Source organism: Symphodus melops (assembly GCF_947650265.1).
Source record: "Symphodus melops genome assembly, chromosome: 13".
NCBI classification, from domain to species: Eukaryota; Metazoa; Chordata; class Actinopteri; order Labriformes; family Labridae; genus Symphodus; species Symphodus melops.
Genome location: NC_136703.1, coordinates 3,855,510 through 3,871,128, shown reverse-complemented (window position 1 = coordinate 3,871,128; position 15,619 = coordinate 3,855,510). Strand labels below are relative to the sequence as shown.

Genomic DNA, 15,619 nt, shown 5'->3' with positions numbered 1-15,619 from the left:
AAAACATTTAACCATACACATATTCAGTCAATGGCCATCTTCCCAAGGCACTTTCACATTTTGGGAATGCACATCTGGCTTGAACATGAGGGTCACGGATGCATCTATTCTCTTGCATTATTCTGAAACAACTCAGAGAGATGTGCATACATCAAGAAAAGACACAATGACATGTATTTGCTCTGATCACCATGTGAGTTGGTTTGCATCGGGCTCTGTCACACGGGGCGACAGCAGAGAGAGGACATGCTGTGCAGTAAGAAACCAGAGACTGTCTGTAGATAAATGCCAGGCAGGCGAGGCTCTCTCCTCTGTTCTCATGCTGATACCTGATAAAGGAAACTGGGCCTGTCCTCTGGAAAAAAAAAAAAAGCGCTACAGCAGCCTCATTTGATAAAGCTGGAATGTCTACAGTGTTTGCGTGTACTACATGTGTCTGTGTTGCAATGCAAAGTGGGAGTGTGTCTGCACTTTATCTAGAGGAGCAATGTAAAAACATAAAATATGAAGCAGAGGAAATACACAGACACTATCAAATAAAGGTTGAAAGAGAGTACAAACCTGAATGCCAAGATGCTGAATACCTTCAGCGGGAGTGGTGCATTATTTATGCGACACACAGTGTAAGGTATCACTTACATGACTCTGAACTTAATCCAGAAGGTTGGATCGGTTTTCGATATTGCACTGCACAGTGATTCTCTGGCTGACCATGATGCAGTGATACACAAGGGTTTAGCAGTGCAGCTGCTTCTCTGTGCGACCAAGCCCAAAGGCTTTGCATACAATTTGGCTGCTAATGTAGCATCTCAGGTTACTCCTCTTTCTTTCCAGTGACACACGTCTGGAAACAGAGTCAACTTTTTCCAGCTGTCACGGAGCCTCTGAGAAAGGTATCAAGAAAGGTATCAACGTAAGTGTAACTTATCAAAATAGATTAGAATAGAAGGATTCCATCTGAATCCATCACTGTCATAGCTGTGAAAAGCACAGATTGACCACTGTGGCCAAGAACAGTAAGACACCACTCACTGCTGATATTTGATATCATCAAACTTCAAACCTTTAGCCTGCCAAATATTTCAAATAGACTAACTAACTTTGAGACAGCAGAGTCATCAAGCATCTGAAACAACTTCCACAGTTTTTCTCCCAGGCAAGCCTGTGCAAAAAAAATAAAATAAAAAATTCCGGTGCATTCAGTCCACCTTCTCTATGTTAGCTGGTAAATCCCCTCTGAAAGGGTGTTAGTTGATGTCTTTGCTCTCATTTTCTACTGTCATTGCATCTTCTTTACTTTGATGCACGCAAAAAAGGCCCGTGAGATGTCTTCTTTCAGTCATTACATGTCAAAGCCTGTTTACTTTCTTGGGCTTTTGTGTTAAAATATTTGTGGGAGGCTGACGTGCTGACAGGCGATAACTGGAAGAGGGGAGGATGTGATCGTTCATGCGCTCTGGTAAGTTTCACATATGACGAAAGTTTCGATTTTCCTGTTCTGGGTCCACAGAGAAAGACAACTGGTAACGTAGTGCAATGCTTTATGGTTGTTAAAGACATTTCTACTGATATAGAAAATGATTGAAGGCCACCTGCCCCCTTAGCTGTATTTGTACATGACATAAAGGACCAAGACTACCCCCCCCCCCCCCCCCCCCCCCGATTTCTGACTTCATCCACCATTTAGAATAATCTAGAATAAATAAAAAGTATAAAAAGCACAACAAAAAAGCTTACTTGGCTATAAAATCTTGAACAACCAAGTCCAGCTGCTTTTGGATCAAGCTTCCTATTGACATGCATGACCTGGATGATGTAAAACCAGCACAGACATGTTGGGAGGAGAGAGGTGACAGGGAGATGTGGGTCTGGAGTGTTTGGAAGACAAAGTTATAAAAAGCTTCATAAAAAAAACCCAAAATGTGTAAGAAGGGACAAATTATATGCGTGTCATGATTTCTTCTGTTCTAATTTATATGAATGTTTAGTTCTGTTTGTTCTTATTCATCCCCAGTGTTGCTTGTTTCCCTGTGTGTTATTGTTAGTGTTACCTGTTTTATTTTGTCATGGTGTTTCCCTTCTGTGGTTCAGTCTTTCGTGTTTTCTGTTTTATTTTGTAATTCTGGTCCTGAGTGTTTTCTTGATTCCTGCTTCTCTGTGTTTCCCTCCTGTCTTGATTAGCCTGACTGTCCTCACCTGTGTCTTGTTGGTCTCACCTGGGTTTGATTACCTCTGTGGATTTGACGCTGTTTCTTACCCATCTGTGTCAGTTCATGTCGATCTCTTACCTGCCTATTTTCCACGCAAGCACTGAGGAGAAGTTATGGTGGTCATAAACGATGTAAAGCTGTATTGGTTTGTTCGTCCTGGGCTGCATTAGAAACATGACTGGGAAACAAGCTAGACTCCCTGGCCAAGAGTTATCCCTGCTGTAAATATAGAGACCTCACTCGACTGTGACAAAAACCCAACTATTTATATTGGACAAGTGATTATACACCGATGAAAATGCTGACTTTGATGAATCGTTCACATTATTAAATAAGAAATATTGACTGTTTGGCATGAAGAATATTAATTTAAACAAAGCTTCTTCAGCCCCATACATTGATTTAAAAGAGACCCTTCATTTCATCTCTGTTTGCTATAACTGAGCCTCTTTACTGTTAACTAAATGAGGATCAATGGAGGGTTTTGTACGACAGCTACATGCAGCAACATTAATATTAATAACAGAATAAACTGTTCATGGAAATCTATTTGAGTATATACTCTAAACTAATCATGACTTTTATAAATTGAAATTATTTGAATGGAAGCTAATAAAAACAAGTGCTTGACAGTGTGCTGTTAGCGTAGCAGCTTAATGATATACCTGCCCAGAGAAATAGTGTGTTCTCTCTTATAATGAATTTGGACTTTTTCATACATTTAATATATATATATATATATATATATATATATATATATATATATATATTTATCATGTCCATTATGGTTTACTCAGCTGTCAGAGCTGAAACCTATTTGAACACATTTCTGCAAATATCCTCTCTCCAGCAAATGTGCATGACCAAGCCTGTCATTTTCCCAGGAATAGAAGGCTAGTTAAAATTACAGCTTTTGACAAGTGGAAATTGATGCACTGTCTGTTCTGAAATAGGATCTAACAAAATAGTCATATGGAAGCATTTACAGACTTCAACGTGGTAACTTTTACGATAGAAGGGGAATTTTTAATGACATATATGGCATGGTGTGAGATATGTATCCGCCTATAGAGCACTGAGTTTACAAGGGCTAGAGTGCCCTTGTTGCTTTATATTGTTGCTATCAGATTCATAATTCATGTGTTCTTAGATACAGCTCCTAATGAACCACAAGGAAAAGTTTAATATTTAACTGATTTCTTATCCTCAGTGTGTGAGCTTACGCTTCAAGAAGCACAGCACATAATGAAACAACTCGGACTAAACAGTTCATTCACTTATCATCTTTGTCGACTTTTGGAAATAAAGATTTAACTTGAATTATGAATATCCGCTGGAAGTCTTGTCAAGTCCAGAAAAAACAACACTAAGCAATAATTCTGTTGCAAAAAGCTCTTCTAAAGCTGACCATACTTTGAGCTTCATCCAGGTATTGATTTAAAAAAATTGTAGTAGTCAATCGTCATCACTCAATCCTCACCGCCTCATATCGATTTGCATCTTTATGTAATGAATAAGGTGTGACTGGTATGATCACAGTAGATACACATTTAAATAACAGTTTTGAAATATTAATTTTCTTATTTTTGAACAATGCAAACATTTTTGACATGATAGTTTACTCTATAACCTTTTTATTCTCTATAAAAGAAAACCATAAGCATCTGCCATCTTGTTCGGACAATACCAGACAGCCATACATTTTGAAACACTTGGAAGAACATGACTGGCATACCAACTTTCTATTCTATTTCTTTTTTATTTTATTGATACTCTTTACTTATTCCAGAGGGGAAATTTGGATTTTACACCCTATTATTCTAGAGACGTGTTTCTTATACACACAGGCCTGAATCACACACATGCACAAACATGACCTGTGGACATACTTTCATAAAGAGATGTCAGAGTTGATAAAACATCAGAGCTCCTCCTGCTTCTGAATGTCAGTGAGGGAGCAGTGGGATCAAAGTGCATCACTCATACTACAATATTCAATAACATCTAAAATCACTTTGTAAATGGAGGACATGGAGCAATCTGTGAAAACCTGAACCATACTTCTCTTTGTTGAAAATGGGGCAGATAACTAAACACTGGTAAGGTATTCTTACAGGATTCACGATGCTCTGCAGAAACATTACTGGTGTATATGTGCAAACTAGACAGTGTGAGTGCATCTGCTTTCTGTCTGTTTGTAAGAGACGTAATACCAAAGACAACCTTCCTAAACGCTCTGTATTATTCTTGTTGTTATTAACATGTTTGCACTGCCAGTAAAAGTGGACAGTCTCACCTCATGGAAATGTTCCTGTGACCTAACTCATCACATTTATTAAAGCGTCTTTTGCACACCTCACCACTGTGGATTTGTCTCACTGAATACAGATTATTATATTTGATTAATTTGTATGTTTGCATTTGTAGGATTGTGTAAGACATAATGTTTGTGCATGGAGACTGCATCATATTCCTTGTATACACACACCTGGCGTTTGAAGCTTGTTCCAGTGATTTATGCTTTGACTATTATTACATATCTGCAAGATAAATATGATCTAAGATTTCCTGCAAACATGGGACCGATTCATGTCAGTGGTTAGATACAGTCCATGCTGCAATGACTCTTTCCATCCCGAATGGGGATCAGGATCTGGGCTTTGTCGCTGATGAGGTAAACACACTGTCTGTCCGAGTGGGGGCGGCGTTGGACAGCCACTTTGCACTATCATCCCAACACGCAGTTCAAAGTCCCCCCCCCCCTTCCCCGCTCACTTGTGAGATCAGCAATTCAGATCTTATGCAAATCAGAAAGAATCAGTGTGTGTGTGCGCGCGTGTGTGCACGAGAGAGAGAGAGAGAGAGAGAGAGAGAGAGAGAGAGAGAGCGAGACGAAAAGAGAGGGGGACAGAGAAGTGCAGTTGCATTCCTGGAGAGAGAGATCCCTGCCCCTTCCTCCTCCTTCCTCTCTCTCTTCCATCCTGCTCTCCCAGCCGGCGGCGGCAGAGAGGGATTTTCTAACCCGGGTTGCAGATGCAGGGAGCAGGGCTGCAGAGTGAAACAGACACTGGTAGTCCGTAGGGAAGTTGTGGATTTGAACGCATTCAGAAGAGTTTGGAGTGTGTTTCTCGGACTCTTCGGGCGGTAACATTTCCTTTTTAAGAAAGTTTACTTTTTGGGTTGCTTCATCCGTGAGCTGATCATGGGCTCTGTGCGCACACTGCCGGCCGGCCGGTCAGCGCTGCTTCTAGCGGGGCTGCTTGTAGCTCTGTGGCAGCTCTGCGGAGCAAGTTGTCCGGAGAAGGACTTGGAGGACCGGGAAGAAGAGGCCAACGTAGTTTTGACCGGAACTGTGGACGAAATCACGAACGTGGACCCGGTGCACAATACCTACTCGTGCAAGGTAAGTGTGTTTGAAACGATCTTGCATTAGGGATAAAAAAAAAGCACCTGCTTCTTGCACGAAAACTAGCAGCACCAGACTATAAGAGTCACATCATTTAAAACCTCTACCCTCGTGCAGCAGATGGAGGCCATTACCACCGAGTTTGTTTTCCAACAGCTTGCCTGCAAAACATTTTACAAACTCATTCATCCAGAAGCGTTTGGCAGCGTTTACACGGACACTGACAGAAGATCCACTTTCCCTTCAGGAATAGAGAGATTTCTTTTCATTTCCAATGACCAATTACATAGCAACAAGGGAATCCTCAGCGACCATGTAATCATCCCAAACATGCTCCAACCAGGAGCCTGGCCCCTCACCGGCCCCTGGCTGCAGCTTTCACTCATTTCCAATTATAAACGTTGCGAACATGCAGCCTAATTTGCCTGTGGCCACAAAGATGATCTCTTGAGTCAGGATTTATTCTGTGGCGTTGCTGACATTTGCCACCACATGTATCTCAAACTGGAGAAGTGTGGCTTGTGGCTGTGACTATTATGTCCCTTTGGATAAAAAAAAAAGTGCATAACATGTAATAAGATCAATTACACTAACCACTGAAATACTTGCAGCACACAGCACAGTACTGTGATTTGTTGGCAATTGTTTAATGAGAGTAAGAGACAGAATGAATCTATTTCTTAGTCAAGATGACTAAAAAGTGCTGCAATGGAGTTGTTTAGTCCTGCTTTAGTAGCATGTAAATCTGACCTGAAAGTTTTTTGTTAAATGTCCCATTTTTATTTGTATCACTGACTTCTGCACCACTTTGTAAAAGCACTAAGTTCCACAAACAAGCACATTTTCAGTCAGGAAGTGCCCTTCCTCCATCCTCAACCCAGGGCCATTCATCGTGAGACAAACATTTTGCACCATCCTGGACTTGTGGTACACCGCTCTATAATCTGTCAAAATAAACAAGTTGTGTTTGGTCAGCTCTCTCGCTGCTCGTTTCGTCAGCGCCCACTTGCTTCCCGTCTCAACAGGGTGAATGAGTGGAGTAGATTAGAGGCACACGAGCTCTGATTCTGGAAAAAAAGAAAAGAAACCATCACCAAGTGTTGAAATGAAACAGAAGCACAGCCATGAAACGGAAGGGCAGAGCCATGACTTACTGTGCACAAAGCTGCTTTGACGACACTTCTTGGGATGAACTGTCTGTGGGTTCATGCAGGTTTTTACATGTGTTTTAAAGTGAAGGAGACCTCTTTGTTTCTTATGTAAAAGAGTTATAATTCGACTAGAAATAAACTTTATACTTGTGAGGAATGATTGGTAGCACAGGTAAAAACCTAAAAGTAAAGTTAGAGAATCCCAAACCTGCCATCAGAATCAGGTTAAATATGTTCAGACGTGTTCGGAATTTAACACAACATTGTCTAAAACCAGCATGAGCCGTGGTAAAACAAGGAGGGAGAGCGTTAAGGATGGGGAGAAAGAGAGAAGCAATCCTGTGAGGCATCAATCATCTTCACATGTTTTTATTGCTCTTCTTTTATTAGAACTTAATTATAATGTGGATTATGTGTTTTGGACTAATATCACAGACATTTATGCCAGTACTGTGGCTCTGACAATTGACTTTCATTCACAATTGTACCTCATTAAGAGGCACTATTGATACGTTTTAAAAACCAAATGATATTTTTGAAAGAGGAGCCCAGAAAAAGACGCAGTCCCCAAATCTCTCGCCCTCTTCATTATGGTATGCATGGCAGTGCAAGTGCTGAGGCATGTGCTCTCTTTCTGTTTCTTTGTTGGGAAAAGGTCAGAGTGTGGCGCTACTTAAAAGGAAAGTCCGACGTCAACAGAGAAATCCTCCTGGCCGGCGGAAACAAGTTGATGATCGGCGGCTTTGGCAACCCGGGGATCTGTGACAACCATGTGTCCACGGGGGACACCCGCATTTTCTTTCTCAACCCTGCGCCGAAGTCCATGGGACCTGAACACAAGAACGAACTTATGCTCAACTCCAGTCTGATGAGGATTACTCTGCGCAACCTGGAGGACGTGGAGCACTGCGTGGAAGGTAAGCAGCGAGCTTTAAGGTGGAATAAGCGGCAACAGGAGACAATTTGGGAATTATCGGAGCTGAGAATTGCTATTTCGAAAGTTAATGTGCTGTGTCCTATGTCCATATTCTGTCTCACTTGTGAAAATTCAGTGGGATCCATGCTGTGGTATGAACACTTATTGTATTTGTAAATCACTTAAAGCAGTGCAGATTTCATTCACCGCTGGCAGCTGAAATTACACAGCCTCAGGCCCACAGCGTCAAAGTTTCCTTTCACAAGGACACCTGAGTCATTTTAAGAGCTTTGTTGTCATGGTGACTCTCTAGCTTTTCCAGGTATACATAGCCTGAAGGTGAAGGTGGGTGTGTCCAATAACACTGTAAGGACTCAGGTTGAGTGGTTAAGGGATGAGTCCCGACCTTTGCACCTTGTAGCCGGGCCTTTTTTATGAAGTCAGAGGTGGAGCTGTGTGTGCACTTACATGCTCATAACACAACCTGGGAGTTTAAAGGTTCAACACAGGTTCCCAGACTTTCCCCCGCCCCAACTCACTCCCAGGTTCTTTGGATGTCACTTCATCGTTAGAGTATCACAAATAACCTATGAAAGACTTGCGACAGCAGAAACAAGCAAGAAACTGACGAGTCAAACTTTCTCACTGACTTTAAAAATGCTTTGAAAAGAATATTTGGAGGAAAAATGTGGCAAATGTTGAACATTGGTTTTTTTTTTCTTCAGGTTTTCATTCAAGGACTTGAGCATTAAAAGGGTTTGTGAAATGCTTTTATTCCTTCAAGTCCTTTTTTGGCTGAGAAGTCATTTGTCAGGCTCTTATGAGACAAACCGTACAGCCATGACTAATAAAACTCCGAATCCACCGTGACTGTGAGAGTGTAGCAGCCTGTGCCCCCATGCCAGTGAACAGCGAGCTTGCTGCTGTTTAACTTTGAACTGGTGCTTGACTATGTTGTTGGCAGCTGTTCAAAGTTTCAATCTAACACTCAGAGCGAGCGGGAGCACCGGGGGGAAATGAATCAGAGCACGAATCACCTTGCTGTTGCGGAGTCGCAGAGTCTATGTTCTGGGTACTTTCCCCTGAACAGTTCTGGGTGGCAGGATGTTTCATTGGATGGAGCTTGTTTGCAGTGTTAAGTTGCATTTGGCACACACATAAAACTTCTTCTGTTTGTCTGTCCAGGCACGAAACACTGCACTGCTAACCTTTTTATTCAGCTGCCTTTTCTTCCTTCAGGACTCCTCTTGTGGAGAGGGGAGTTTCTTGGCTCTGACAAACTGTCGAGAATGTGCCCTTTTTGTTTGCTGGGCTTTGTGTTTGAAGAGGGTTTACTTCACACAACCTGATTTTCTCATCTCACCTTACAGTTTCAAGGAGTACAGTTAGAAAACGCTGCGAGGAGTTGTGAGGCGAAATGCAGAAAACTCAAGACGAGAGCTGCAAAATCATCAAGGATTCTCTTTGGTGTCACACATTTTCTGTTTTCAGCTTCTTTAAATATGAGGATTGTATTTTTGTCTCATATGTTCACTGTTGATTTGAAAACGAAGCCAATTTGAAGATTCACATTTGGTTCTCAGAGACTTTAATGAACTATTTGACATTTTAAATCTTTATAATTCATAGCTTAAAATTTCTTTGTTGCAACACAAATAAGACAATTGGAAAGAACTGAACATTTTCCATGTGGAACTCTTTATGAACTGATAGTTATATATACTAAATAATATCCTGGGACTGTTGTCGTGTTTCGCTCCACCATATAATCCGTTTGTTTTTCGAGAGAGTGAAATTGGCCCTGATAATTAGCTGGCATGACTCCATCCGGTAGAGAGCGAGCTTTGAGGCCTGTTCAAGTGCAGAGTTTTAATTAAGAGAGTCAAGTCCGATCCCGTCTGCTCTGTGCACCCCCCCCCCCCACAAGACTGTTGGATGTGAGTTCAGCGGGACAAGACTCTACCTGCTGCAGTACTCAGTGCCCTCCCCTGCTTTCTCCTCATTCTTGACATTTTCGATAGCTGGGATAGACTCAGGAATGCCTGGCAGTGAGCAAGGTGGGGAGGCACATTGTCTGAGGTGGAAGAAAAAAGGCTTTGTGTGAGCTCCTTGCCACCTAGAGTTTAAAGAGGGACACAGGCATGGAGGAAAACCCGACGAGTGATGAAGAATGAAGGGAAAAAACGGAGGAATTCTGTGTTCTTGTGAGGACTCGTGACATGAGGGATGTTGTGTTTGCTGCATATTTGTAACTCTGGATCAGTGCCATCGTGCCATGTGAAGATAGATCCCTTCAGACTCTGTGTTTCACACTATTTTTACTCCCATGCGCTCCACACAGGTCAGTGGCACTTCAGGGCCACTCGGTCCATGTGTGCAATCACTTAGCTGCAAGCTCTCATCTGCCACAGAGCTGCCCTCCCCAGAGGAGTGTTTACAAGACCTCAGTAAACACTTGTAGTGCTCTTAAAATGCTGTAAGCAATATTTATAAAGAATGCCTACTTGATCCCTTATCTTAACCTAATAACAGCTTACAGGCATGTATGTGTGTGAGGAGAGAAATAAAAACACTAAGTGGAACTCCTCGTCTTAAAGTGCTGCACGTCTCCAACAAGGCGAGATGACAAAGTCATTTTATAATGACGTACTTCCAGAGTGTTCTTATGAATACATCAGACCAAAGGGAACAGTCACTTCATAGGTACACTTTAGAATACATTTTATTTTCATGAGCTGGGGCGATTCATTAATGCATTTCAATGATTTGAGATCCTGAGATCGATCTTGTCGTCATAAATGAGGGCGCATTCTGGGGCGCTGCACAGCCTAGCGGTTGTACCGTGTATGAAGGCTATCGTCCTTATTGCAGCGGACGTGGGTTCAAATCTCACCTCGGCCTAACTATAGCTTTGATCCTGTCTTACACTACGATTGTTGGTTAACAATATCAGATCTAATATTAGAAAGGTATGACGTACATAATTACTGTTAATTCCACTCGATGGGATAAACTTTGTATGTTTCTACGACAGGAATGAAGCGGCTTCATTCCTTTCTGAGGGCTTCAGGGCCCCTGAGCTGAACTGCAGCTGACTTGAGCTCAGCACGTTTCTTGTGTAACCTCCGGACCTGCACTGACTACAGTTGTTCTCTTGGCTGTGTTAAAAAAAAGTTAACGGGAGGATCTCACAAGTGACATCGACATGACTTGTACAGTAAAGGCTGGTGCACACCGAACTGACAACAAAGAACAAGCAAGCTTGACATAATAATTGCCTCGACCTGAGACAGTGTCCAGAGATAAGGAGACGATCTGAGATTACTTGAGAAGAGACTTCCTCTTGACTTGTTTGTTTTCCTTCATCTTGTTCGTGTCACTTTTTGTGCCCGATCGAGTGATTTCTCTCCCTGACTCATCACCGCCGATTCTACATTTTAATTTAGGCAAAAAGCCTCTGACAAGCCCCAAGCAGGTCCATTGTCTGTGAACTAATCGGCATAAAATAATTCCTTGTTCTCCAGATTTTAGGCAAGAAGACAGAAAGTACGCATTGTGTTTATTATCTTTCCCATTCCTCCATCGCTGCTTTAACGACAACACAGAGAGAAGGCGGAGGTGTTTGGGGTTTTTGGAAGAGAGGAAGCCTTCTTGATGGAGAAGTGTTGAGAGTACGGGGAGATCTTATCTGTCTGCCGTGTTTATCAGCTGCTTTTGTTTCAGCTTGTGATGACTCGATGCCAGAGTCTTTCCCTCAAGGCCCTGACGAAGAACAGCAACAAAGGGCTGTTTATTCCCTTCTGTCTTGATCTCTTCCTCTCTCTCTCTCTCTCCCTCTTTTTTTCTTCTATAGAAGAGGAGAGATGAGCCAGTCAGAAGTCAGTGCACAGTCATGCAACAGCTGCATCAGAGATCATTTCTTTGTGCCTTTGTGCTGCATCTATTTAATACTGAGTATAGCTAGTGTTGTGCTTCACTGGCCGGACAATCAAAAGTCCTTGTGGGATGTTAATGAGCAGCGTTTTACTGCCCAGCATACTACAGGCTCAGGCCCTTTATGATATGTGTACAGCAGTTCAGAGGCTCACTGGTAATGGGGTTAGCCAGGCTTGCTGAGAACATGATGGGGGTCCTGATTTGCCAGCAGGTGGTCTTGCTTAATGATGGGAGAGCAGACAGTCCTGTGGAATGCTTCTCGGGGTGGGTGGGATGAGGGTTGACTGTTTCAGCCCCCCTCTCCTCCTCCTCCAGTGCTCCTTTAGTGAATCAGAAGAGGCCTCATGGAAAACTTTGAGCTTTTTTCCCCCACTGTTTGTGCAAGGAGGAGGACAGGAATTGACTGGAATTCCTCACCTGTACAAGCTCCTACCTGGCTGCTGCCTCCTCCCTCCTCACCTTCTGGATGTGAGAGGAGATAAAGACTAAATGATAAGAGCAGAATGGAGGCGACGGACTCGGTTTTATCCATCTTCTTGCAATTTTTCAAAACAGGAGTTTCAATGATTCCCCGGGTTGTTGACTCCCTTCGTTTGACAGCAAGAAAGACAAACTGAAACATGCAGCGACAACCTCAGTTAATCAGTGACTCAAAGGGAGAAGATAGTCAGCTGAGGTTGAAACTTTATGATTTATCAGTCCAGGTTTTCAAGAAGTCTGCATACTCATCCTATGACCATCTAGGCTGGTAATTAAAAAAAACATCAATACACATACACATTACCTTACTTATAAATATTATGTATTAAGGTTGCCAGTGCTAACCAGGAGTAGAACAGCTTCATTGAAGTTGTCTCATATCTCATCACAACGGCTAATTTAAGCCAATGTTTTTGTCTATATTGTTTTATTCAAAGGAAAACTGAGTAATGCAGTTTTATCTCAAAATATATTTTAAAATAATAAATAATATAACTATAGTTTAGTTGTTGGGCTGACACAACTTAAAAGTCCTGAGATGTTGCTAGTATAGCTGCTGCTAACTAAGCTAGTTTTTTTTGGTTTGCTTTGGCAGCAAATTCAGGCCATAAAATAAAGATAGCCATCATATTACACCCATACAGGGTACAGTTGTCATGATAACAGAATTATATACGTTGATAGGAGTCTGTTAAAAATGAAATAATACATATACATCGGTTTCTGGTTTTAATATAACAGCAACAAAAAACGGTCTCATATTTTGTTATTTGTTCTTTGCATTTACCAAAAAGTCCTGCAAAACTTTGGCAGCGAAACATTTAAAACCAGTTTGTACATTTTAGACATGTCTCTCTCTCTCTCTCTTTTACAAAAAAACCATTATTTTAAAACACATAGTATCAAAAAGTATTGATTATTTATAAGCCTTAACAGAAGGTGAGCATGTATTTTTTATCCAACTGCGTAATGTGTCTCAAGTTCAGGTATTGGCGTCAACATTAGGTAGAAAACGTGTGAGTGGAATATCATTAGTTTAGTGTAAGCTGACCCGATCCTATCGTGGCTCATGCTCCTATATGATGGTGAACAGATGCCTCTCTTATTAAATACATGACTCTGTGGCTTCTATCTGATGTAGCACCTCTGCTTTTTTCCCTGAGGGTTAATTTCATTTCATGTAAGTGTCATAACTTCCTCTGAGTCTTGCGGAGGCAGTCTTTATTACAGATGAGCTTCTCCGCCTCCGCTATAAAAGAAACACTTTTGGAAATCTTGCAGCAGGTTGTCTGCCCTATAATTTAAATATCAGGCTGCACCACCACCTGCTTTCTAAAGACAGATTAGAACATCACTACAGCACAGGGAAACATGACAACCAGCTATATATTTGACTTTGCCAGGTATGAAAACATTTGGCCTCTGGGTAATTCCAAAGGGAAGATGGAGTTTATTTTATTGTGACTGTGGAAAGTGTGTGTGTGAACACGACACAGCTGCACCCAGGTGACTGAACTTAAGCTCTGGGGTCTTTATCCAGTCCGTGTCTGCTGCACAAGCAACCTTTTGTCTTCAGGAGTCATGGGAAGTCAAGACGACTGACTTTGAGGATTGGATTTTTCTCAGGGCCCTTGAATGGATTAGGCTTTAGTGAGAGTTTTTTTGCTTTCTACAAAGGTGTAAATCAGTGTACCCTGTGTGGCTTCAGTCAAAGCATTATGCAGTGAAGTGAACAGAACTGGACAAGTAGAAAGGTTTGATGGAAGGCTTTGATGAAATAAGCAACAAAGGCTTGAGGAGAGAATCAGGACCAATGGACCTGTTTGCCAGCAAGACCAGAGTCTCCAGAGTTATTGCACGTTTTAGATTTTAATTAAAAATGCGGCAGCGGAGAGCCTGCTTGGCATAGCGATAAAGGACTCCTAAATGAAAAAGCCTTGAAAGATGGAAAGGAGCAAAGGAGGAACGGACCACTTAACTGCAGTCTGTTCACCTTGGCCTGTATCCCAGCTCAGACCAGGAGTGTATCACTGCCATGCTGATAAGAACCAGAGATGGTATTGATAGTAGAGAGCAGGCAGACACCCACATGGAGTGACATGCCTGTCATTTCGATGAGATGTTAACATGTCCACAGTATACACACGGACATGTTTGCTTAAATGAAGTAGTCTGGATGTAATTGTTAAACCAATCATAAACTGCTGCTCTATATATAGATCCTGATTTTGTTTTCTTCAGTTTAAAGCCAAACTCAAGAGTTTGAAATCAGATAAGGATTCAGCATCAGTTTCGATCTGTGCCCCCAAAAACATGGCTACCGAGCGTCAGAGTGACAGCAATCTTAATATTCAAATCAGTTTTCTAACCGTTCAAATAGCTGAGACTATCTGCAAACAAACGATCACACCATAAGGTAGGATTTGGCTCATGATGGAATAGCATTAGAGGACAACTTTATAATAATGCATTAGTTCTTACCTGCTCACTGCAATGAGAGACATTTAGAATCAGGTCAGGTTCATCACCAACAAGTTTAACTCATAAAATGAATTATTCTTAAAGTGTTGGTGCTCTAACAATTATTCAGACAAAACAGTAACAGGCTATTAAACAGCAGTCATACAACTGTCAGTGAATTTATTTTAGATAGAGTTAGATACAAATATGAAAAACAATATATGAAGTGGTAATTTCATTGATTCCTAAAATACCTGTAAAAAGTCTCTTTCTTTTTAGCATTGGACTCCTCTCCTCACCTTACTCTCCTCGGGGTTAAACAAAATCTCAGTGCTTCTTTTGTGAATATTCACAAAAGGACTGTGCAGAACATAACCTCAGTACTTCTGAAAACAGGCTCGCCCAAGTTTTCCAACATGGCCCTTCTTTCCTGCTGTCCAAGAAGTTTCTCAACCTGTCCTGTGCAAATAATAACACGATATATATAATATATAACACGATATATACAATATATAAGTCATTTGTGACTTTTTTTTAGATTAAATATGACAGCCTTTGAAAAACTGTTGTTTTGAGGCTACAGAAATTGAAAAGAAGATGTAAGCTTGGCGAGAGTCAGAGTCAAAGTTAAAATGTTCTTTATTTCAGCAAAACGGAAAGTGGAACTGACCTGGGAGGCTTTGGACAGGGACTTAGAAGTACAGTGACCCGGAAACCTCCCTTTTCTGTCTTCGACATAAAGAGCTCAGTGCTGCAGTCTGCATGAGTTCTGGACTCCCTCAGGGGAGCTGGATCCGTGACAAAATTCTTGCTCCGGGACTGCATTTCTGAAGCAGGGCAGCTGCTGTGGCAAGTGTGGCTACTTACTGTCAACACGCCAAAAACATCAGGTTTAAAGAATAGGTTTTTTTTCTGTGGAACACTGGGGGGACAGCTGAAGCCTCAATGTGATTTGTATTTAGGTCAGCTATAGCTGTCACTCCAGACAGCTCAGATCAAGAGACACAAGAGAAGAAAATGAAAATATAAAGTCTTTTTCTTTTGCCCTGTAACCTCTTTT

The 15,619-nt window shown here is 41.6% G+C and overlaps 1 protein-coding gene across 8 annotated transcripts in view; it reads left to right on the top strand.

Moving 5' to 3' along the window:
* The first annotated feature begins 5,122 nt into the window (after positions 1-5,122).
* Positions 5,123-15,619, top strand: part of agrn (agrin) — a 279,779-nt gene continuing 269,282 nt past the window's right edge. For 3 of the 8 annotated variants that reach the window (XM_079360460.1, XM_079360454.1, XM_079360453.1), the window contains exons 1-2: positions 5,123-5,613; positions 7,423-7,684. In XM_079360460.1, coding sequence (XP_079216586.1) covers positions 5,413-5,613; positions 7,423-7,684 — 463 coding nt within the window. In that variant the 5' untranslated portion in view covers positions 5,123-5,412. The remainder of the gene's footprint in view (positions 5,614-7,422; positions 7,685-15,619) is intronic. The other 5 variants (XM_079360461.1, XM_079360456.1, XM_079360455.1 and 2 more) reach the window with 3 other exon arrangements.